Raw genomic sequence first — 22,501 nt, 5'->3', positions numbered from 1 at the left:
TCCTACTCACCCCACAGAAAACCGTCTTCTTTCAGTTCTGGGGTAGCCTTCCCGTGTTTCTTTTTGCAAAAACAAGCAGGTGCACGTGTCAGAATCCAGGGACACAGACGTGATTTCTTTCTCTCCTTCCCCCTCACCCAGTGGATGGCGCAGGAGGTGCCCTCGTCTGTTCTCCTCACTGCGGTCCATGTGACCTGCTCCAGGACCTTTGCCTCCCTGCCCTGCAGCCACAGTGCCAAGTGTCCCAGCTGGACATTACATGGGATGTTTTGGCCTGTGGGCAGCCTGGGCAGTGGCCGGGGCATGAAGTCCTGGCTGCCTCGCTCTTGGGTCTCCACCAGTCCAAGGAGCAGCAGCAGCACTCAGGAGACAGAGGCTCGATGCGGCGGAGCCAGAGAGAACATCATAGGCAGTGAGGGCCCCGTGGCCGGCCCCCACTGACCCTGAGCCAGGCCAGGAGACCGGGGTGGGGGTCCCTGTTCCAGGCTGCACAGAATCTCCTCAGGCCGGCCCCGCTCAACCCGAATGCCAAGGAAGGAGGAGGTCAGTGGAGGTTATCTTCCTGGGGCATCGTAAATGGGGCTAAGGTTGTGTTTTCCAAAAACATGCTGTCCCAAACTATGGTTCTCTTAGGACCTCAGATTGTATGTTACAGGTAAAAATCTCCTGGCTGGCCTGGGAACCAAAGGTCAAGGACGAAGTGGCCAGGGGAAGCACGGCCCCCTATACCATACTTACGATTCAGCAAAATGCATTTAAAATATACGTACATATATGTGCACTCACATGTGTATGCGGATGTGATTATAATAACGTGGCACTTTTAACCTAACCAGACAAATCAACTTCCCAACATAGAACTTTCTGGAAGTTACCTATATTATCGTTAAGACAGTGACTGCCCATTGCCAAAGAATGAAACCCCGGCAACCTCCCTCGGTCCACATGCCACCCTGTGGGCTGGTGCTGGTCCGCTGGCTTGTTTTCCCTCTTCCCGACATCATGTCCTGGGGGTCCCCTCCTGCCCTAGGGGACAGCCCAGGCACAGGGTCCAGGGCCGGGAGCTGGGGTTGGCGGCCCCCAGGCAGAGAAGAGCCTCCGCTCACACGTGCATACACTGGCTCAATCAGATCACAGCGCTGAGCTCATGAAACAAGAGGTGTTTCTCTGCTGTGGCCCAGTAAGCCACAAATAACCAACAGTAACCCCCCACCAAGTGCACCCCCCTCTGAGATGTGGGGCGGCAGCCAAGGGGGCTGCTGGTGGGGTCTCCCAGCACCCTCCCATCCCAGCCTTCAACCAGCCCTAAGGAGTAAGCGCAGTGGGGTCTGGGGAGGACAGGGACCGCTGCCTCCCCTGCTCCTTCCGGCCTACGTCCTCCCTCCCTGCCATCGCTGGACAGCTGTTCCCAGGCTCTGCTTTGAATTAAACAGTGGTGTGGCCCTTTAAGAGCAGTGTCTGCCGCCCCCGCCCTGCTGCCCCCTTTGATGTCGCTGGCTGGCTCAGAGAGGTTCCCAGCGAGGAGATCTGAGGGTTTGTTTCTCCCTCCCCAGAGGCCACGTGCAGATCACAGGGTGGGAGGGAGCCCGGCCGAAGGTCACATGGCCGGCCTCCCTGGCCCACAGCTGCTGGTGCAGGCCTGGGTCCCCCGGGATGGGGACCAGCTGGCCCCAAGCTCATTAGGGTGCAAAGGAGCCTGCCGCTGGGACAACTAGGGAGGGGCTGTGTCCGGCTCCCCCCAACAAGGCGAGGCCTGGGGCAGCCTGACCTCCCTGAGGCCCTTGCTCACCAGTACCACCGCACAGGGGCGCAGGCTGGCCCACTGGGGATGCTCCCGTGACGCCCCAGAGAGCCCCGCCTCATCAGAGTTTCGGGAAGCACCTCCTCTCCCCTCCCCCTCCCAGCTTTGGAATGTGGCTGTTCCCAGGTGGCGCCTGAGCCAGCCTTCAGCCAGGACCACCTGCCACCCGCTGAGGCTTCATGGGGAGGGCAGGACCAGAGAGGGTGCTGAGAGGCAGGCAGGTCCTGCCAGGTGACCGGAGGGACCCAAGCGGTTGACCTTGGGGCCCGAAAGCCCTACACAGATCTCCTGCTCCCTGGCTGGGGGGTAGGGAGGGAAGATCACAGCAGCACCACCAGGAGCTGAGGACCCAGCCTCTTCCTGCAGCCCCCGAGGCTCTAAGACCCAGGCACTCTCAGTCCTAGGGTAAGGAGTATATATGGTCCCTTCTGCCAGGTGACCCCAAGGCCGCTCAGGCCAGGCTGCAAATGGCCACCTGATTCCCAGGAGAAGACGTGCCAGCATCAGACCTAGAAGTGTCCATAAGGAGCCTAGATATCCCCCACACACACCTGCACCACGCAAGGGCTTTTGCTAATCAAGGTCCCAGGATATGAGGCCAAGGGGGATTTCCAGCTAACGAGTGGGGGTGGCGGCTGTGGGGAAACCGAAAGGGGGTTCAAATCCCGTGATTGCAGGCTCTGGCCTTGAGGCCCCTTCCTGGCTCCCGGCTGGAGATGGGTTCTCAGCTGGCTGTGGAGCAGAGCCACCTCTCAGAGCAAGCGGCTGGGGGTGCGGAATGGTCTGCCCCACTTCCCTGCCCTCTTGGGCCTTGGAGGTCAGCAGCTGGGAGCGGAGCTGCCCAGGTGGCCGGGCGAGGCAAGGCGGCCGAGGCGGGCAGGCGGCGGCTGGACCCCAGATGGCCAGCCACAGCTGGAGCTCAGAGCAGCCCTCCTGCAACCGAACTCTGTCTCAGGGCCCTCTGGGGGCCCCCAGGAAGGAGCCAGCTGCGTGGTGCAGGGCAGTCCCACATCTGGGCAAGGGCCCTGGGTCTGTAGCTGCTAGATGGCCTGAGGTCCCGCGGGGCCAGCCCTCAGGCCGGATTATGGGTCTGAGGGGGCCTCATGCGGGTTTCAGGCAGGACCCCCTGCAAAGCCCTCCAACTCCCACAAAGCCCTCCCCACAGTGCCCCAGCCAACCTGGGCCCTGAACCTGCCCCATCTTGAGCTCTAGCTTTTTCCTGAAATGTTTTAAGATTTTTTATTTTTATTTATTTGACAGACAGAGATCACAGGTAGGCAGAGAGGCAGACAGAGAGAGAGGAAGGGAAGCCTGAAATGTTTTGTCTCTGCCTTCCCCGCCCCCCAGCAGAACTGTGCACAGGTCCACACGTAGATCGCAACTCCCGTTGGTTAACTGTACTCATCCGAGGTCACTGGCTCCCTCCCCATGTCTTCCTCCCCGAGAACCAGCCCCCATACCCCCAAACTGTATCCTAAGGAAAGCCCCACTGTCCATCTTCGATGTCCAGCGCCCTTGCTGCTGGGCGTAGACCAGATGGACGCTCAGCCAGAAGCACGTACTGCCCCCCTGGCTGGGGGTCAGGAAGCCAAGAGGCAGGAAAAATGTGCCAGTGGGCGGAGGGGGGCTGGCGGAGAAGGGCCAGCCCCACGCCCAGCATCTGTGGTGTCCCTGGCCTGCGGGCTACATCATCGAGGCGATGTGGGTCATTGTTCCTGCTCCTCATCCCCAAACTGAAGTGTCCGCCCTCCAGAACATTCCATGAGCCCTTTGTGCCCAGGACCTCAGCCTACCTGGGTCGCTGAGGGATGGCCCACATTCAGGCCAAAATAATAAGAATCTTATTTCACAAGCTCACTGGGCTCTGCAGGTCCTGCCGATTTTCATGTTCCCACCCCCCTGGGAGGAAGGTACTATTCTTGTCCCCACTTTATAGATAAGAGACCTAAGATCAGAGACCCAGCCACAAGCTAGGAAATCAGGCACTCAGTCCTGCTGCTAGATCCCCCAACGTGCGGGTCCCCAGACATCTGTCTAGTGGGCAAATGGGGGTATGCACATCCTGCGTCCCAGGAGAATTTCCAGAGTGGGAGCTGCCCACCCTGTTCCAACCCAGGCCCACAGCTCCAGGCCCCTGGGGTCCAGGCTGGTGACCCCCATGGGTGAGACTCGTTGATGCTCTAGGGCTCTTTTCCAGGTAAAACTCTCACGACATAAAACCAACTGCTTTGGAGCGTGGAGTTGTTTAGTACACTCCCAATGTTGCCCAGTTACCACCACAATCAAGTTTAGAACATTTTCATCACACCAGAAAGGAACCTTGTACCCATTAGCTCTCATTCCCCACTTCTCCCTGTCCTCTGGCCACCAGCAGTCTGCTTTCTGTCTCTATGGATTTACCTATTCTGGACATCTCCTACAAGCGGAATCATAAAACATGTGGCCTTTGGGATCCGGCTCCTTTCACTCAGTGGGATGCTTTCAAGTTTTGCCCATTGCAGAGCCTGTCCCTGCTTCATTCTGTCTTACGTCTGAGGACCATAGCATCACACACCGAGACCACGTTTTGTTTATTCATTCATTTTCGGACCAATATTGGGGTTTCCCCCTTTAGACGATGGTCCCCAATGTTGCCGTGGACAGTCACAGACGAGCTTGTGTGAGGACACCTGTTTTCAATCCTTTTGAGACCATCCCCAGGAGCGGCATCGCTAGGTCGTATGAAAATTGTTTCAACTCCCAGGGAGCCCCCAGACAGTGTCCTCCCGCAGCTGCCGCCTTCCAACATTCCCACCAGCAGCGCAGGGCCAGGCTCTCCACACCCTCACCAAGCCCCATCCTTTTCCATTTCTGACCACGGCCGTCCTACTGGCTGGGAGGTGGTGTCTGATCCATGGCTGCTCAGCAGAGGGTTGTCCTTCCTCCCACCGGTCAGGGCCACAGCGGCCGCTGGGCTGGGTGAGGGCAGCCTGGAAGCAGGGGCCCAGGGGCGGGTGGCTTGCAAGACCGGCTGTCCCAGGAGGGCCCATAGGCTTTCAGGAGTTGAAAACCCTGAGCAGGGGCGTCTGAGCTGCAGAAGGTCGAGCTGACCCTGAGGGACAGGAGCGCAAGAACAGGGCCAGTTCCGAGCAGCCAGTTGCCGCAACAGGGTCGGGGCCCAGCTCTAAAGGAGCAGGAGTGGGGAAGGTGGACACAGACACACGGGGAAGTTCTGGGGAAAGCTGTTCGCTTTTGCTCATTATGTTGAACAAACCAAAACAGGAACTCGTTTTGGACCAACGTGCCGGCTGAGACACATTAGGGCGAACACCAGCGACTGTAATACACACGCTTTTCCCTTGTCCCAGAAATCGTTGGCAATCCTAGGCCGTCCCTGCTGCGCCATGCTGGGCACTTTCACGCACGGGCGCCCGTAATCCCACAAAAGGACCTCTGACGGAGGCACGGTCATTACCCCACTTTAAAGAAGAGGAAACGGAGGCACAGGGAGAGGTCACGGGCCTTGCCCTGAATCTCCCAGCCAGGAAATGGCTCCGAGCCAGGTCCCTGTGAAGCACAGGCCCTCTGGGTCCTGCCGTCCAGTGGGACGTACCTCTGCCCCCCCAGGGACTGGGGGTCACAGGCTTCTAGAGGGCGAGGGCTCCCTGAGCAGGTTCTCCCCAAAGCGAAGGTCAGCGGGACCAGGTGGGAAGTGGGACTACCTCTGGGTGCACCAAAGTTTGAAGCCACTGCCTCTGGCCGGCCGGTCCCAAGTGTGGCCTTCAAGCTGACCTGACAGGGGTCAGCCAGGGGGACAGGGGGACGACCAGTGTGGACTGCTGAATGAACAGAGCTCATCCTCAGCTCTTCCATTGGCTTCTCTGAGTCTCAGTCCTCATCATCCGGAAAATGGGCACACAGCCACCCTGAAGGGGCCTGTGGAGAGGACACACACCTGTGACACCACATGCCCTCTCCTTGGTTGAATGACCCCAGCCCAGGCCAACCTCCAGGACACCTCTGGCTCATCTTAGGTTTCCGGGGCTCTGCCCCAGCATCTCACACCCCTCCAGTGCCCAAACAACGGCTGTTAAGGGCCCTGTTTGGCCTTACCAGGAGACAGGCAGCTCAGCACCCAGCCTCAGGCCCCATGAGGACAGAGGGCACTCACGGCCAGCAGCAATCGGGGGTTGTGGGGGGGCTGCTGCCAGGGCCCTGGAGGCCTTGAATCTCCTGCCCCACTAAGGGCTGCAGGTGCTTTCCAGAGGACACAGCCTCCCCATTGCCCTGAACCAGGAGGGGGGTTCAGGAAGGCCTGCCCCAGCTCTGGACCCTGTCCCCAAAGGCAAGGCCTGTCTCTAAGGCGGGTGTAACAGCGTCCACTGGGCTGTAGAAGGGAGGGGCTACAAGAACGGGTCTGCTAGAGCTGTCCATGGCACTTTGTGGGTGCGGAGGGTGAACCATGCTTTTTTCCTCCCCACCCACCCGCTAGAATCCTCCTAAGCAAACACCTGCCCCCCTCCCCGTTTTGATTTCTGAGAAAGAATCTCCTTCTGTCCTCAGTGTGGCGGGGGGAAGGTGAGCCCTCGATGAACTTGGTTGGGTAGAGGTCACTCAGGGGCGACCAAGCCCGCGGCTTATAGATCCTGGCCCCTGACTTCCCAGTGGTGGCTGGGGCAGGGAGAAATTCTTGGGGGGTTCTTGGGGTGGAGCGCTCAGTCAGGGCTCGGGCAGAAGATCCGGGACCCCACCCCGAGGCCCACCGACCTCGGTAAGTGGCAGCGCCCCACGGCTTCTCAGCGCCGCCCAGAATCTGTCCATCCAGGCGGCGGGATCCGGCGACTCCCCCGTGGCGCCGTGCCGGGGCGCCCGCTGCCTCCCGCAGGTCACCGAGGGCGCCGGGTCCCGCGCCACACCTGTCCGCTCCTCCTGGAGGCCCCGGCGCCGCTGCTGCCGGCCCCTCGGCGCGGGGCCCTGTGTCCGCCGTCGCTTTGATCCCGGGGGCCCCGCTGGATAAAAGTCCCGGGCGGCTCCGCGCCAGCGCCAGAGCGGAGCGCAGCCGAGCCGGCGTCCCAGCGGGCGGGCGCAGGGCGAGCGACGCCGAGGAGCCGGGGCCGCGGGGCCGGCCGCAGTGAGCGCGGGGCTCGGGGCGGGGGGGGGGGTGCGGGCCGGGGATCGGGTCGCCCGCGGGCTGCTCCGGGCCTGGGCGGCGGGGCGGCGGGGGGCCCGGGCGGCTCAGGTGAGCGCACCCGCCCCGCGCCCCCAGCCCGTCGGGCCCGGCCCCTGCGCGGCAGGCGGAGTCGCGGCGCGGAAAAGCCCCGCGGCCGGCCCGGCGCCCCCGTCCCCGGCCACGGCCCCGCCGCCCCTTCCAGCCTCCCGGGGGCGGGGGCGGCGGCGCCGGGCCGGCCGCGGGGAATGGAGCTGCCGGGACCGCGGGGCCGCGCTGCCCCCCACGGAGCCGGGCCGGGAGCGCCTCCGGCGGCCGCGGCGGGGTAGGCCAGGCCCCTCCGTCAGGCCTGCGGTTTGGGAAGAAAAGGCGATGCCTCCGCCAAGAAAAGAGCGAGCGCGGCCCCCTCCCCCTCCGCCGAGGCGGGCGGCGGCGGCACATCTAACGCGCGGGCACCCGGGCCGCCGCGGCCCCCGCAAACTACGCCCAGGCTCGGCCCCCGCCGCTTTATTGGCGCGGGCCGGAGCCAGCGCACCCAGACCCTGCGCTGCCCTCGCCGGCCGCGCGCGGAGCCCGAGCTGCCCAGGCCGACGGCGCCGGCCCCGGAGCCTCGACGCCGAGCCGCCCGCGCTTCCTCTGCCGGGCCCAGCGCCGCGAGCGGGGCGAGCGAGCAGGCGCGGCCGGTGCCCCGCGGCCCCGCGCCCCCGCCGCCGCCCCCGCCGCCGCCGCCGCCTCAAGGCCGCCCGCTCTCCGCAGGTGGCCGCGGGCCCGAGCGGCGCGGCCATGGGCCGAGGGGTGCGCGTGCTGCTGCTGCTGGGCCTGCTGCACTGGGCCGGGGGCGGCGAGGGCAGGAAGACCTGGCGGCGCCGCGGCCAGCAGCCGCCCCCGCCGCCCCCGCCTCGTGCCGAGGCCGCCCCCGCGGCGGGGCAGCCGGTGGAGAGCTTCCCGCTGGACTTCACGGCCGTGGAGGGCAACATGGACAGCTTCATGGCGCAGGTCAAAAGCCTGGCTCAGTCCCTGTACCCCTGCTCGGCTCAGCAGCTCAACGAGGACCTGCGCCTGCACCTCTTGCTCAACACGTCGGTGACCTGCAACGACGGCAGCCCGGCCGGGTAAGGCCCGCACCCGCCCGCCCTGCCCGGCGCGCCCCTGCAGGCGGCCCCACCGGGCGCCCACCGCCGGGTCACCCGCGGCGCTCGCGCCCTGCGCCTCCGTGCGCCCTCGGACGCACGGAGTCCCTGCGCTGGTCGCCCCCGGGGGAGAGGAGCCGGCCCTGGCGCGGGTGGGGTGGGGTGGGCTGGGGCAGCGCTCCGAGAGCTGGCGTCGCGCCAGGCCGGGCACTGACCCCTCGGTCACTGGTGCCCAGCCCCTCTGCTCGCGTCCTTCGGTCTCTGGGCGGGGAGATGGCAGCCCTCGAGTGGCCCTCGCTCCAGCAGGAGGAGGCGCCGCGGCGGGGCGGGGAGAGTCCTGCTGTACCCCCGCCCCCACGCCAGCTCCGCGCCAACCCTGTCTGCTCCCTGCTGCTGCCGGGACTGCCGGGCCCAGCCGGCCGGAGGGGCAGGGAAGGGGCGCAGGTGGGACGGAAGGAACTGGGGTGCGGCGTTCACCCCGGCCAGCCCCGAAGCGTACGAAGGAAGGATGTAAGGCTGCGGGTTGGCAGTCGACAGCCGGAGGACCCGGTGACACCCGCGCCCTTCCACGACCTCCCGGCGGGTCCCAGGGATCCCGCCCCACGCACCCGCCTCTGGAGAGGGCGCTTTTCCGTCTCCAAGCAGCGCCGCGTCCCAGGAGATCCCGAGCGCAGGGAAGACCGCGCCCCCACGCCCGGCCGCCGGCGCCAAGGTTACAGCGGGTCCCGCGCGGGGCGGGCCGTGGGGATTTTCCACGGACCACACAGCCCCGCGCGGCCCTTCCCGCCGGGCGAGCGCCACCTCCCGGGTCGGCCGGCGCCGGCGGGCCGCGTGCGCTCCGCGGGACCTGGCGGCTGGCGCCCTCGTGCGGCCGGCGCGTGCTCCGGGCGACAGGTGGAATGACCCTTTCGTCCCCAGAGCTGACCGCCCGCCCCGCCCGTCCCTCCCTCCCCCCCTGCAGCTACTACCTGAAGGAATCCAAGGGCAGTCGGCGGTGGCTCCTTTTTCTGGAAGGTGCGTCCCAGGAGCCCAGGCGGCACGGCGGGCGGAGGGCCCTGCGTGCGCGCGCCCTGACCTGGGGCTGTGCCCGCAGGTGGCTGGTACTGCTTCAACAGGGAGAACTGCGACTCCCGCTATGACACCATGCGGCGCCTCATGAGCTCCAGAGACTGGCCGCGCACCCGCACAGGTGGGCGAGTCTCCAGTCGAGTCTCAGACTGCCCCCCCCCCCAGACTCCCCCTGGGGGTATGGATTGGGGGGGGTCTCCAGTTCCAAGTTCTGGAACAACCCTTGCTGTCCTGGCTTTCTGGAGTCCTGGGGAGGCCCCACCCCTGCCCACCCCCCCAGTTCTCTGGCCCTCCTAAGGCCGGGGCACCCACCTAACATCTTCATTCTTACTGTGCAGGTAAGCTCCGGGGTAGCTTACCATGGCGGCCACCACTCATCCCTAGGCCAGTGGAGGGTGGGAGAGGTCCAGGGTCACATCCGAGTGACTGGCCTGGCCCACACGCCTTGTTGCGGCCAAGTAGTGTCGCCCGCATCCCACAGCTTCCTGTGGTCTCGTTGCTGCACACTCCTTCCTCCCCAGAAACTGCCCACCGGTACCACTGCCTCTGTCCTCCCCCATTGCAGGCACCGGGATCCTGTCCTCCCAGCCCGAGGAAAACCCACACTGGTGGAATGCCAACATGGTGTAAGAGGAAACAGAGGGTGCTCCCTGGGGGGCCCTGTCTCGAGCGGGTTCTTTCCTGGGGGGTCCCATGGGGGTGGTCCTCGTTGGAGAGGGCCCTTATGGGGGGAGGAGTCCTTCCTGGGCAGTCCTGTCCGTGGGGCCTTGTCCTCGGAGAAGTCCTTCCTAGGAGGCCTTGTTCTCAGGATCCTTCCTGGGGAGGGGGTCGTTCCTGAGGGCCGTGGGCAGCGGAGGAGGATGGTGGCGAGCTCACGCTGTCCTTGTGTCCCAGCTTCATCCCGTACTGCTCCAGCGACGTCTGGAGCGGGGCTTCGTCCAAGTCTGAGAAGAGTGAGTCCCCTGCCTTCCTCTCTCCATTCCCGCCCCAGAAAGACAAGACCGGGAGGCCGGTCTCCTAACTCCCTCTAATCCCCTGATAGTGTGTCCCAGGATGCCCCCCCAAAGACCCACGGCCGGCTGTCCATGGCTGGCTGGGTGCCTTCGGGGGTCCTCACTGCTGGATGTTCCCTGGGGAGGGGCCCGCGGCATAGCCTTGGGCACCTGACCACTTCCCTCCAGTTCGCTCTGGCCACAGCCCGTGGAAGAGCCTCCAGACCCCCCAGCTCGAACTCCTCCTCCTTCTAACCTGGAGGCAGGAGGCCTTGCTCTCTGTCTGGGCCCCCACTTGAAGCCACCCTCTTCCCCCTGCAGACGAATATGCCTTCATGGGTGCCCTCATCATCCAGGAGGTGGTCCGAGAGCTCCTGGACAAAGGGCTGAGCGGGGCCAAGGTGCTGCTGCTGGCAGGGAGCAGGTGAGCCAGGCACGGCAAGGTGGGAGTGCGCAGGGGAGGCAGGGCGAGGCGGGAGTGCGCAGGGGTACGGTGGAAGTGGGGACAGGAGGGCAAGGAGGGCTCAGCCTGGGACTGTAGTGGGCTCCGGCTTCACCCTGCCTGGGCGGGCGGCACGAGGGTCCCCAGGGCTCAGCTGCGGAGTGCTATGCAGCTGGAGGCCGTCCAGAGGCTGTGGTCGCCGGAGGCCAGGGAAACCTTGGGCGACAGAGGCTTAGGTCATCGGTGAGGTATTAGTTGTGGAACAGGACGCCTTCTCAAGGGCCAGCGTCCCTGTGAGTGTTATCACACCTGGTTACAGGCACGCAGGGGGCCCAGAGGATATCCAGAGAGGAGAGGACTGGGCCTGAGGCCACAGAGCTCACTGCAGTTTGCAGATAAGGGAACTGAGTCAGAGGGTGAGAGAGAGAAGGGAAAGAGGAACGGCAGGAAGCGCGAGGGCCTGCCACTTAGTTCAGTGCCTCGGGGTCAGTGCCTCTGGGACCCCAAAAGGCCTGTGGGTCTCACACAAGTCTGGGAGCCCATTGTTCAGAAGGCTTCAGGATCCCAGGCGGGGCTCAGGGCTGGCTCGGGGGCAGGGCGGGTTCCGGGGCCGCACCGGCCTCACACTGCCGCTGCCTTCTCTGCAGCGCGGGGGGCACAGGGGTGCTGCTGAACGTGGACCGGGTGGCCGAGCAGCTGGAGGAGCTGGGCTACCCGGCCATCCAGGTGCGGGGCCTGGCCGACTCGGGCTGGTTCCTGGACAACAAGCAGTACCGCGGCACGGACTGCGTCGACACGGTCACCTGCGCGCCCACGGAGGCCATCCGCCGCGGCATCAGGTGCCAGAGGCCGGGAGCCTGGCGGGGCGCCGGGAGGCTGGCCGGTCCCTGTGCAGGGCACCTGTGGGGGGGGGCGGTGGGGACGGGGCCGGGGGCGGCCTGACCCCCAGCCTGTGCCCAGGTACTGGAACGGGGTGGTCCCCGAGCGTTGTCGGCACCGGTTCAAGGACGGCGAGGAGTGGAACTGCTTCTTCGGCTACAAAGTCTACCCGACACTGCGCTGTGAGGGGCGGCTGCAGTGGGGCGCGGGGCTGGGGGGCGGGCGGTGAGCAAGGAGGGCTAGTCTAGGCTTCCTCCAGCCCCTTCCTCTGGAGTCTAGAGGCCGGTCTGGGGGGACACCACTGCCCGCCTACACGAGAGCGGGGTACCTGCGCCACCCGGGTCTGCCTGGGACCTCCCTGGTCTCAGCGTTGACCATGCACTTGGCTCCAGGCAAACCAGGGCAGTTGGTCACCCTGTGCACATTCAGTTAGGAATGTGCTTGACATGAGTCCCCATGCTGCCCTTGTTGGGGCCTTGGTTGTCCCTCCTCTGCTCCACCCTCAAAGGGACATCACCAAGTTTTGGTCAAAGCGGAGAGCCTGGGAGCCAGGCAGGGGAAGACGGTGGGGGATGGGTAACAGAGTCCTTCCTCAGACCAGGGTGTCGTGGGGGCTGGGGTCCGGCACTCCCAGGGAGAGCCTAGCAGGTCTGCGAGCCTACCGTGGCCCTGGCTGGGACCCCGGAGGCCCTTCGCCCGGGGTGGGGGCTGAGTGCCGAGGCAAGGCCCAGCTGAGCTGTGCCCCCCAGGCCCGGTGTTTGTGGTGCAGTGGCTGTTTGACGAGGCCCAGCTCACCGTTGACAACGTCCATCTCACGGGGCAGCCTGTGCAGGAGGGCCAGTGGCTCTACATCCAGAACCTGGGCCGCGAGCTGCGGAACACGCTCAAGGATGTGCCGTGAGTCCTGGCGACCCCCCCCCCCCAGCCCCCACGACGTGCAGCAAACCGCTGGGCTGCAAGAATGACCTCACAGCCGGGAAGCAGCCCCCCGCCGCCCGGGCGAGGGTGTCCGCTAGCGCTGGGAAATGGGAGCTTTCCAGCCGCGGGAAGACGTGAGGCAGCTCACGTGCGCGGTCCCCAGAGAAAGAAGCCAATTTGAAAGAGGCCGTGCAGCGCAGGATTCCAACACCACGTGGGCTGGAGGGGACAAGGGTTAGGGTTAGGGTTAGGGGACAAGGCCTGGTCCAGTGGAGCAGCTGGCCAGGCACAGCTATGGAGGAGGGTGGGAGCCAGGGAGAGGACGGGTTCCCAGGGGAGTGGGCACTGCACTGGGTGGGGAAGAGGCCCGGATGGTCACTGTGAGCCCTGTCTCCTTCCCAACAGGGCCAGCTTCGCCCCCGCCTGCCTGTCCCACGAGATCATCATCCGAAGGTCAGTGTCCCCAAGCCCTGGGTGGATGACAGCCCATAGCCCCAGCCCCCCTGTAGGAGGCCCCCTGCCTCCCCTGGCTCTGTGTAGGGGCTTCCTAGGGCCATCAGTACCACGTACACAACCAGCTGTGTGGCCAGCACTCAGACCCAGCCTGCCTCCTGCCTGCTCTGGCCACACTAGGTGACCCCCCACCCGGATTTCTGTCTGCAGCCACTGGACGGACGTGCAGGTGAAGGGGACCTCGCTGCCCCGGGCACTGCACTGTTGGGACAGAAGCTTGCACGACAGCCACAAGGCCAGCAAAGCCCCCCTGAAGGGCTGCCCGGTCCACCTGGTGGACAGCTGCCCCTGGCCCCACTGCAACCCCTCCTGCCCCACTATCCGGGACCAGTTCACGGGGCAGGAGATGAACGTGGCGCAGTTCCTCATGCACATGGGGTTCGACGTGCAGGCCGTGGCGCAGCAGCAGGGTCTGGAGCCCAGTAAACTGCTAGGCATGCTGAGCACGGGAACCTAGGGCTCCGGACCCGCTGTCCCTGCTGCAGCCTTCACTGCCCCCACCACTGCCTGCGGGAGGCCCCGCTGAGCCGGGGTCCTGGGTCCCGCCCCCCCCCAGCCCCCCCACCCGGCCTCTCCTGGCCTTTTGTATTATTTTATAAAGACACTTTTTTATTACTTTAATTTTTTTAAGAAGGAAAATAAGAAATATATGATTAATGATATTGTTTTGTAACATATTTTTTTTTAAACAATGAAAAAAACAAAAAGACAACCGAAGAGCCTAACTTTGCGGGCGTGTTTGTTTGGGGGGGTCGCTGCCCACGGCACCCCCCGACCCTCACCACCCGGACGGCAGGATCCCTCAGGGCAGCCCCTGGACGCACAGGTCCTGTTCAGGCCCTCACCCCGCCTCGGGGCCCGTTCCAGACCCTCCTCCCAGCCACGCACGCAGCAAGCACGGGTCAGGACCACGACACAGAGGTCACAACAGACTCCGTCTGGGGACGTTCACACGCTAAGCCGCTCCGAGCACCACACACCCCTGCGCGGTCATGCCCGTTTCCCCGTTTGCCCAGAAATGTCGCTGCAGCATTTTGTCACCACAGAGACACTGGTCGGCCAGGGAACATTTTTCTTTCAAGTCTGCTTCCTACTGTTCTCATGAGGCCCCCCAGGCACATGTGAAAAGGCAGATTCGGGATGAACCCCCCTCCCCGCCCCAGCCCCCGCGTGCTGCCCATGGCCCCCGGGGACCGGCATCCCATCCCAGCACAGGCATGCGGCCCGCGCTCTGCCCGCGCTGCTCCCTGCCTCTGCGGTGCTCCTCGTGCCCCCACCAGCACCGGGCTCTGCGGCCTCACCGTGTCCGCCTGCAGGACAAAGTCCCGGAGGTGGGGCTGCTCCCGGGGGGGCTTCCTGAGCTCTCCTGCTCCGGGCGCCCCAGCGTGTGGTCCGTGGTCCCGAGTGGCTCTCAAGCAGGTTTTCTTAGAGCCCCAGATGGACGGATGAAGGAGCTGAGGCCTGGAAAGGCCATGGGGCAGAGGGAGGATCCTTGCCAGGTCAGCCTGGGCTCCGCACCCCGCCTCCCATCACAGATGACAGAAGCTGGCAGACCCATCCACAGAATGGGGGAGAAATCTCAGAGACTCCACACCCTCACTCCCAGCACGGCCCCCCGCCCTTCCTGCGGGGTGACCCCCCGCCCCGTGCGGCGGAGTCTGACCAGTTCTGCCCACATATCAGGGCCACAGTGGGCCCGAGAGGGACCCGAACAGAACCCGAGGGTTTCTGGGGCCTCTTCCCCACCACCTTCAGCCCACTTGTCACCCATGTTGGCTTCCCCAGGTGGCCCTGAGTGGCCCACCCGTGGTCTCCTCCATGGGCCACTGCCCCATGGCCCCCTGTGGAAACCCATGCAGTCCCGATGGTCAAGGGCAATAGCGAGGTCAGGGATGAGGGGGCCAAAGGCTGGGAATGAAAGAAGGTATATCCAGGAGTGACTGACTGCCGGCTGGGGGAGCCCTTCCTTGGCGCCCCCAGAGAGCCACGGATACTACGTTCCCCGGGGGAAGGGGGGTGGGGAGGGCCCCAAAGGGGAGAGTCACAGAAAGGGGCCTGCCACAGTCGAGCTGGGTGGGGGACTTGGGTGGCACGGCCTAAGACCAGCTCTGTGCAGAGAAACGTGGCCGCAGCGACCCTCGTTGCTCAGGCAGAGGGTCTCGCTCCGTCTGGGGCTGGCCCGGAGGTTAGCAGGCAGCCTCGTGCTCCCGGGAGCACCGGGGCCCCGAGCTTCATACCCGTGGTGCAGGCCTGATGGGACTGCTCCCACCAAGGGAATACACCCTTTCTGCGCATATCCCCGACCGAGAAAGAAAGAGGCGAGTTGTCCGTCCTGGCGGCCCTTCACTGCAACGCGCAGGACGTTGACGTTTATCATCAGGCCCTGCCCCTCCTCAGCACTCCCCGTTTACCTGACTTCCGAGCATCTCCGTGCAGGCAGTCAGAGACCCCAGCCCTGTCCAGGCAGTGTCTGCCCTTCAGGAAGCGAGCCCCCCGCACCCCCCCAGTCCCGCGCCACACCTGCGGCGGGTGCCTGGGAGGCTGTCTTCCGCCTGCATATTTGGGCTGGCCGTCCCCAGGCACACAGGGACACTCCCCACCGCTGGCGACGCTGAGCCCAGTCTTCCCGGGATGCCCGAGGTTTCAGGCTCTACAAGCTGGACCTCTTGGGTGAGGGCGTGGCGGGGGTGCCCAGCAACCGTTTGTGCGGTGGAGAGACGTGGCTCGGTCACTGTTAGGATTTGCTGAGTTGTGAACTTTGGCTAAAGTGCACGGCACTTGTCTGCTCGAGAGAAACGAAACCGTCTGCTCCGCCGGAGAGGACTCCTTCCAGCTCCCTGGGGGATGCAAGGCCGTGGGAGCTGAAACCATCCTCCCTGTGCCCCCGAAGCCGGAGGCCCATGCCCCCTCGCTCCCTTGGCCAGGGTCAGGAGCACACGTGGCGGATGCTGGAAGGGATGAAGCGGAGAATCCTGCCCAAGGGCACACGGAGCACTGCCCAAGGACGGAGCCTTCCTCCTGAATGAGCGAGCCGGCCCGACTCCCCAGCAAGCAGGAGGAGGGCACTCCATCCATCCTGCCCCCTCCTCAGCGTCCAGACATGATCTCGGAGCATTAAAGACATGAGAACAAACAAGCACCCCTTATCTTACGGTTATATTAGCTGTTCTGGAAAAATCACAGGCAGGCACATCAGGCCAGACGACCCCTACCGTTCCACAGCTAGAGGGGCTGTGTGTGTTCGCTGAGGACCCTGTCCGCGAGAGGCCCCGCGGCTGCTGAGGCCCTGGGAAGACAGCAGAAGTGGAGACGGAATCGTGACCTGCCGACACCGCTCCCCGCAGACGGCCACCCCCCGTGCTCGGCGCGCTCCCTGTCACGATGCTCCCGACAGACTCCCTGGTCCCCCTGCCAAGAGCGTCTCGCAGAGTCTAACCAGAGGGAAGCAGACAGACAGTCCGGGGGGCTGGGGCAGGGGAGCAGAGACTATTCTGGAATGAAGGGAACTGAGAGACATGACAGATCACGTCAAGGCACGATCGCAATCAGCGTCTGGGGCAGCCGCTTCACAAGATGCAACGTGCGGGGCGCATGCGGGGCTCAGTGCCTTGAGCGCCCGACACCTGATCTCAGCTCAGGTCTTGATCTCACGGTCCTGAGTTCAGGACCTGCAAGTCATAATAAAATTAATTAATTAATTAATTAATCAAAAGGTATAAAATGTATTTCAGGAATAGATGGAGAAAATTGAGTAAGAACCATGTATCAGGTGATCATTCTTTTTTTTATTATTATTTATTTATTTATTTGACAGACAGAGATCACAAGTAGGCAGAGAGGCAGGCAGAGAGAGAGGAGGAAGCAGGCTCCCCGCGGAGCAGGGCGCCCAGTGCGGGGCTCCATCCCAGGACCCTGAGATCATGACCTGAGCCGAAGGCAGAGGCTTTAACCGACTGAGCCACCCAGGTGCCTTATTCTTTTTTTTTTTTTTTTAAGATTTTATTATTCAAGAGCGCCTGTGTGCATGTGCACGTGTGAGAGAGAGAAAAGTGAGCACAAGCAGGGGGAGTGGGAGAGGAAGAAGCAGGCTCTCCGCTGAGCAGGGAGCCTGATGCAGGACTCAATCCCTGGACCCCAGGATCATGACCTGAGCCGAAGGCAGATTTTACCGAGTGAGCCACCCAGGTGCCCCACCAGGTGATCTTTTTTAAATTTCCCAACTGTGGGGGCGCCTGGGTGGCTCAGTGGGTTAAAGCCTCTGCCTTCAGCTCAGGTCATGATCTCAGGGTCCTGGGATCGAGCCCCGCATCGGGCTCTCTGCTCGGCGGGAAGCCTGCTTCCTCTCTCTCTCTCTGCCTGCCTCTCTGCCTGCTTGTGATCTCTGTCTGTCAGATAAATAAATAAAAAAAATTAAAAAAATTAAATTTCCCAACTGTGGGGGTGCCTGGTGGCTCAGTCAGCCTGCCTTCAGCTGAGGTCATGATCTCAAAGTCCTGGGATAGAGCCCGCTCGCCCCCACTTTGGATCTCTGCTCATCAGGGAGCCTACTTCTCCCTCTCCCTCTGCGGCTCCCCCTGCTTGTGCCTGCGCTCTCACTCTCTCTGTCAAATAGATAAATAAATAAATAAAATATATATTTTTAAATTTCCCAACTGTGGGAGAATGGCTTTATTCTTAGGAGGTGTCCATAGAAGCATCTTGTGGCAAATCATCATATCTGCAGAATTAACTCATATATTTTTAAAAGATTTTATAATTTATTTGTCAGAGCCCACAAGCAGGGGGATCAGCGGCAGACGGAGAAGCAGCTTCCTCCCCTGAGCAGGGAGCCCGATGCGGGACTCGATCCCAGGACCCCGGGATCATGACCTGAGCCGAAGGCAGAGGCTTAACCACTGAGCCTCCCAGGCGCCCCCAGAATTAATTAGTATTATTAATAATTAATGCTGTGAGGGAGAGAGAACACAAATAGGGCAAAATATTAATAATTCTTGAGTCCAGGGGCTCAGGGGCGGCTAGTCGGTGAAGCATCTGCCCTTGGCTCAGGTCGCGACCGTGCACTGCTAATATTTCAGCTTGAAGAAGGGAGCCCCGAGTTTTTTCCAGGAGTTATTTAAACTCGAGGAAAAACAAGTGACCCCTAAATGATAACTAAAACTCTACGTCCCCGGGTCAGTCCCAACACCTCCAGGAGATCCGGCTGAGCGAGAGCCCCGGACAGGACAGCGGGGTCCTGAAACAACCAGTGCCAGTCCCCACTGCTCCCCTGGCCTCCCTGAGAGCCTCCTCCCTCCTCACCAGGGCTGGTCCTGGAGGCCTCGGAGCCCACCCTCCCTCTCTCAACTCCCTCCCCCTCCCCTGCAGGCCCTCCCTCCAACTGACCGACAGAGGCAGGTGCATCCGAGGCCGGGCAGTGCCAGCAGCCAAGGGGTTAATGGTCCTGGCAGGGGCTTGGCAGCGGGATGCAGGGGTCAGATGACCCTCGGGGATGGGGACAGACACACCAGGCTGCTATTCCAGGGCTCCAATCGTGACCACCTATTTATAGAGCCGGGGTGCTCGGCCCGCCCCACGCAGGCAGCGGAGAGGCAGCCGAGCTGCAAAGTCAGGCGGAGTCAGCGTCATCGTCGCTGCTGCAGGCTGCCCGCACCTGTCCAAGCCGCCACCGCAGAGAGAGGGGCCGCGGCCCGGCAGAGGCGCCAGGGCCCCGGGGGAACCACGCCAGGCAAGGACGAGGCCAGCCAGATGGGCAGCGCCATGGAGCCCCCCCCGGGGGGGTACCTGCACCTAGGCGCCGTGACGTCCCCCGTGGGCACGGCCCGAGTCCTGCAACTGGCCTTTGGCTGCACAACCTTCAGCCTGGTGGCCCACCGGGGAGGCTTCTCGGGCGTCCAGGGCACCTTCTGCATGGCTGCCTGGGGCTTCTGCTTCGCCCTCTCCGGGCTCGTGGTGGCCTGCGAGTTCACCCGGCTGCACAGCTGCCTGCACCTGTCCTGGGGCAACTTTACGGCGGCCTTCGCCATGCTAGCCACGCTGCTGTCCGCCACGGCCGCCGTCCTCTACCCCCTGTACTTTGCCCGGCTGCAGTGCCCCCCCGAGCCCGCGGGCTGCACGACCAGGGACTTCCGCCTGGCAGCCAGCGTCTTTGCGGGGCTCCTCTTCCTGGCCTATGCCGCGGAGGTAGCCCTGACCCGGGCCCGGCCGGGCCAGGTGGCCAGCTACATGGCCACGGTCTCGGGGCTCCTCAAGATCGTCCAGGCCTTCGTGGCCTGCATCATCTTCGGGGCCCTGGTCTACGACAGCCGCTACGGGCGCTACGTGGCCACCCAGTGGTGTGTGGCCGTTTACAGCCTGTGCTTCCTGGCCACGGTGGCTGTGGTGGCCCTGAGCGTGACGGGCCACACAGGGGGCCTGGGATGCCCCTTCGACCGACTGGTGGTGGTGTACACCTTTCTAGCCGTGCTCCTGTACCTCAGCGCGGCTGTGATCTGGCCTGTCTTCTGTTTCGACCCCAAGTATGGGGAGCCCGGGCGGCCCCCCGACTGCCCCCGCGGCAGCTGCTCCTGGGACAGCCAGCTGGTGGTGGCCACCTTCACCTACGTCAACCTGCTCCTGTACATCGCCGACCTCGCCTACTCCCAGAGGATCCGCTTCGTGCCCAGCCTGTAGCTGCCCGCCCACCCGTGCCCTCCAGGGGCTCCGGGCACCATGAGGGGGACCCAGGCGAACCAAGACCCCCAGGAAGCAAGCCAGAGGGAGGCAACCGGCAGAACCGCTCCGGGATTGCTGGCCAGGCTTGGGGAGGGGGGAGGGGAGGCAGAGGGACGGAAAGCCCTGAGCAGGCCACAGGCAAGGGTCCTCCCCCAGGCAGCTCCCAGCCCTTCTCCCTGTCTCTTTGTCTCTGTCTGTCTCTATCTCTCTCTGTCCCCCTCCGTTTCCCTTCCTGGTCCAGAGCCACCACCGTAACAAGAGAAGCCTTTGAACCAGGTGCTGTTGTGACCCACTTTACAGATGGGGACACAAAGGCTAGGGTTTTGGAGGCAGCCCCATGTGCCCATCAGTGTCTGGAGACCCCGTCCAGGCCGTGACCTAAGTGGAGTTGAAAAGGGGACAGTGGCCAGGGGTGTGGGATGGACAGCTGTTGCAGCAGGGCGCTGCCGGGGGGCTCCGTGCTGCCTCCAAGAGAAGGAACCAGGCATGGGGATCCCACTGTGCCCATCTCTGAGTGGCCGTAAGAAGAACAGGAATCACGGCCTGGTCGTACGGGGCAGCTTCGGCAGGCTGGAGACCATGCCGGGGACCTGCGGCGGCCCACAGAGGGCTGGCAGCAGCCTCGGAGGCGGAATGTGCGGAAGAAGCTGGGTCGCCCCCCCGGGAGGGAGTGCCGGCCAGGCCCCCACCATCAGCCTGGGGGCAGCAGCTTCTGCAGTGCCCACTGTGGGCCCCCAGCAGGCGAATCTGGGGTCGCCCTGATCCAGGGGGAGGGCCCAGCCCAGGGCAGCCACCGGGTCGTGGAGCCCGGGCACCGGACACCTCCGTAGTACTCACAGGCCCGCGACCGCCGCTCGAGTGCCCGTTCACCTGGCCGTGGACCACCAGAGCCCACGGGGGCCGTCACCCTCCTCGCTCCAGCCAGCTTCTCCTGCTTGAGAGCCAGCCGGGGCCTCCCCAGATTAAGCCGCTGGTTGCCCCTGAGGATAGCAGCCCCGTGTCTCATCCCTGGGAGCAGGAAATAAATGCTAATGTTTGCATCCTGTCTCTGGTGAGCATCTCTCTGCCTGAGGGCAACGGCCAACTGCACCTCCTGGGCCATTCCCCCCAGTGTGAGTAGGGAGAAGGGACAAGTTGGGACCTGACGGAGGGAGGAGGGGCTCTTGGGCTGAGGCGTGGCCTCCCGAGGGAGTAACAGGCATTGTCCTCTCCCTTGGTGGGCAATGAGGCTGGGGGACATGAGGATGACCCCGAGCTTGTCTCCCTCCCCGGCCGTGGTGCTCCGTATCACCAGCACCCCACACTCCCGCAGGGGGTCGCCGGGGGAGCAGCGTGGGCACGGCCAACCCACTGCAGCTGGGCCCAAGCAGCTCTCAGGCGTGGGTTCCAGGGGCTCCCTTGTGCAGGCGCGATGCAGAGTATGAGAGGGACGGCTCGCTTGCCTGATAGGGACCACGCACTCACAAGGGTCCTTATCTGGAGGGGGCAGGTGTCATCGGCTCAACAGCCAATCCCCAGCGGGACCAAGTGTGTCCTGAGGTGTCCTGACAGCCCTCACCGACTGAGGGAGAGCGGGGGCCGGGGCCACATCTCCAGACGACAAAGGAGCCTACGGGCCACATCCTTCCCAGCTCACAGGGAGGCCTGCACCTCGACCAGTCTTCCTTCTTTTCTAGTCAGACTTCTGAAATGGTTATCTGCCACCGGCTCCCCAATCTCATTGTCCGGTGGCCTTGTGCCCCCAGTGCTCCACCTACCCTAAATTTCCAAGGTCTGTGGGGGAGACAAAGTTGGGGGGACCCAGGACTCAAGGTCAACATGGCAGAAACCCTCCAGGAGGCCTTGGGCTGTCCCTGCAGACAGCCAGTCCCTGGGTCAGAGGACTTTTTTTCTGGAGGAGGGAGTTATTTGTTCTTATCAGTGAAAAACAGTACTTTTTGAAGGCAGGGGTTCTGCCCTTTGATTATGTCCAGTCAGGGAACAGTCAGAGGGACTGCTGCACTTATGCCCATGGCTTAGAGTCTGGGCCGGTCCCCAGACAGTCTACTTTGGACAAGAGGCATGGGGTCAGGGGCAGATGCTGGTGGGAAAGAGTCTTGGGGGGCCACTTGGGTCATGAGGTTTGGTGGGCGTGGGTCCTGGGAGTGCCAACTGGAGAAGGGCCTCTTGCTACAGTCCCTCCCTCAGAGGGTGAGCACTAAACGTTCAGCAGCACCCATGTGGGGAACGCCAGGAAATCCACCTTCCATTCATGGTCCCTACCCGTGGGTCTGATGGTGCTGGTGGCACCATTGTGTCCACAAGAGCTCACAGCCTTCTTCCGGAGCACAGACGTCAGGGTAACGCCAGATCAGCTCCGAGAACAGCTTGTTACCTTGAAGATACAGAACTGAAAAAACAGAGCAGGTCACCTGCTCCCCTGGGGCAAGGCGGGGGTCGCCAGTGACTATTACTTCTTACTTTGCCCTTAACCCTTCTGCTGACTGGGACCCTGGACTATCCCAAAACCCAAAGGCAGATTCAACTTGTTCTCCAAATGCAAACCCCCAGATTCCCATGGACACTGCTGACATGATGTCGGGAGGCGTGGGAGTGCTCCACGGGAGCAGGGGGGCACTATGGTATCTCAGCTTCTCTTTACCGGTTGTTCACTACTGGCCCCAAGCCCCTGTTTGGGGAGGTTTAGGCCATAGAGGCCTATGGCCTTCCTCATGCCGCAGCCCGGAGAAAAGACCTGCAGAGAAAACCCCAGTTGGGAAAGAGGGTCTGGATCTCACGGGGGATCGACCCAGACCTGCCAGGTGCGCCCCCCACCCCACCCCGCCCACGGATTTTGAGATTCTGAGGCTTAGGCTATCCTCTGCAGTTCTCAAGCTTCGTGGTTCAATAAATAAACTTTAA

The 22,501-nt window shown here is 63.4% G+C and overlaps 2 protein-coding genes across 2 annotated transcripts; both read left to right on the top strand.

The window, feature by feature from the left end:
- Positions 1 to 6,857: 6,857 nt before the first annotated feature.
- Positions 6,858 to 13,450, top strand: NOTUM (notum, palmitoleoyl-protein carboxylesterase). Its single transcript, XM_045983876.1, has 12 exons — positions 6,858 to 6,911; positions 7,704 to 8,059; positions 9,039 to 9,091; positions 9,171 to 9,266; positions 9,711 to 9,771; positions 10,040 to 10,098; positions 10,459 to 10,561; positions 11,227 to 11,418; positions 11,540 to 11,640; positions 12,208 to 12,355; positions 12,782 to 12,829; positions 13,040 to 13,450. The coding sequence occupies exons 2-12, from the start codon at positions 7,731 to 7,733 to the stop codon at positions 13,344 to 13,346; spliced, it is 1,497 nt and encodes a 498-aa protein (XP_045839832.1). The 5' UTR covers positions 6,858 to 6,911; positions 7,704 to 7,730; the 3' UTR covers positions 13,347 to 13,450.
- Positions 13,451 to 18,520: 5,070 nt separating this feature from the next.
- On the top strand, positions 18,521 to 20,605 carry MYADML2 (myeloid associated differentiation marker like 2). Its single transcript, XM_045985815.1, has one exon. The coding sequence runs from the start codon at positions 18,635 to 18,637 to the stop codon at positions 19,556 to 19,558; it is 924 nt and encodes a 307-aa protein (XP_045841771.1). The 5' UTR covers positions 18,521 to 18,634; the 3' UTR covers positions 19,559 to 20,605.
- The last annotated feature ends 1,896 nt before the right edge of the window (positions 20,606 to 22,501 follow it).

The sequence above is a fragment of the Meles meles genome, chromosome 18, assembly GCF_922984935.1.
Source record: "Meles meles chromosome 18, mMelMel3.1 paternal haplotype, whole genome shotgun sequence".
In the NCBI taxonomy this organism is placed as follows: domain Eukaryota; kingdom Metazoa; phylum Chordata; class Mammalia; order Carnivora; family Mustelidae; genus Meles; species Meles meles.
Note: the sequence above shows the minus strand (reverse complement) of the source record. Positions and strands in the feature narration are given on the sequence as shown.

Coding starts and splice junctions, on each gene's coding strand:
- NOTUM (XM_045983876.1), top strand. CDS start 7,731: ATGGGCCGAGGGGTGCGCGTGCTGCTGCTGCTGGGCCTGCTGCACTGG. Junction 8,060..9,038: donor AACGACGGCAGCCCGGCCGG/GTAAGGCCCGCA, acceptor CCCCCCCTGCAG/CTACTACCTGAAGGAATCCA. Junction 11,419..11,539: donor GCCATCCGCCGCGGCATCAG/GTGCCAGAGGCC, acceptor GCCTGTGCCCAG/GTACTGGAACGGGGTGGTCC.
- MYADML2 (XM_045985815.1), top strand. CDS start 18,635: ATGGGCAGCGCCATGGAGCCCCCCCCGGGGGGGTACCTGCACCTAGGC.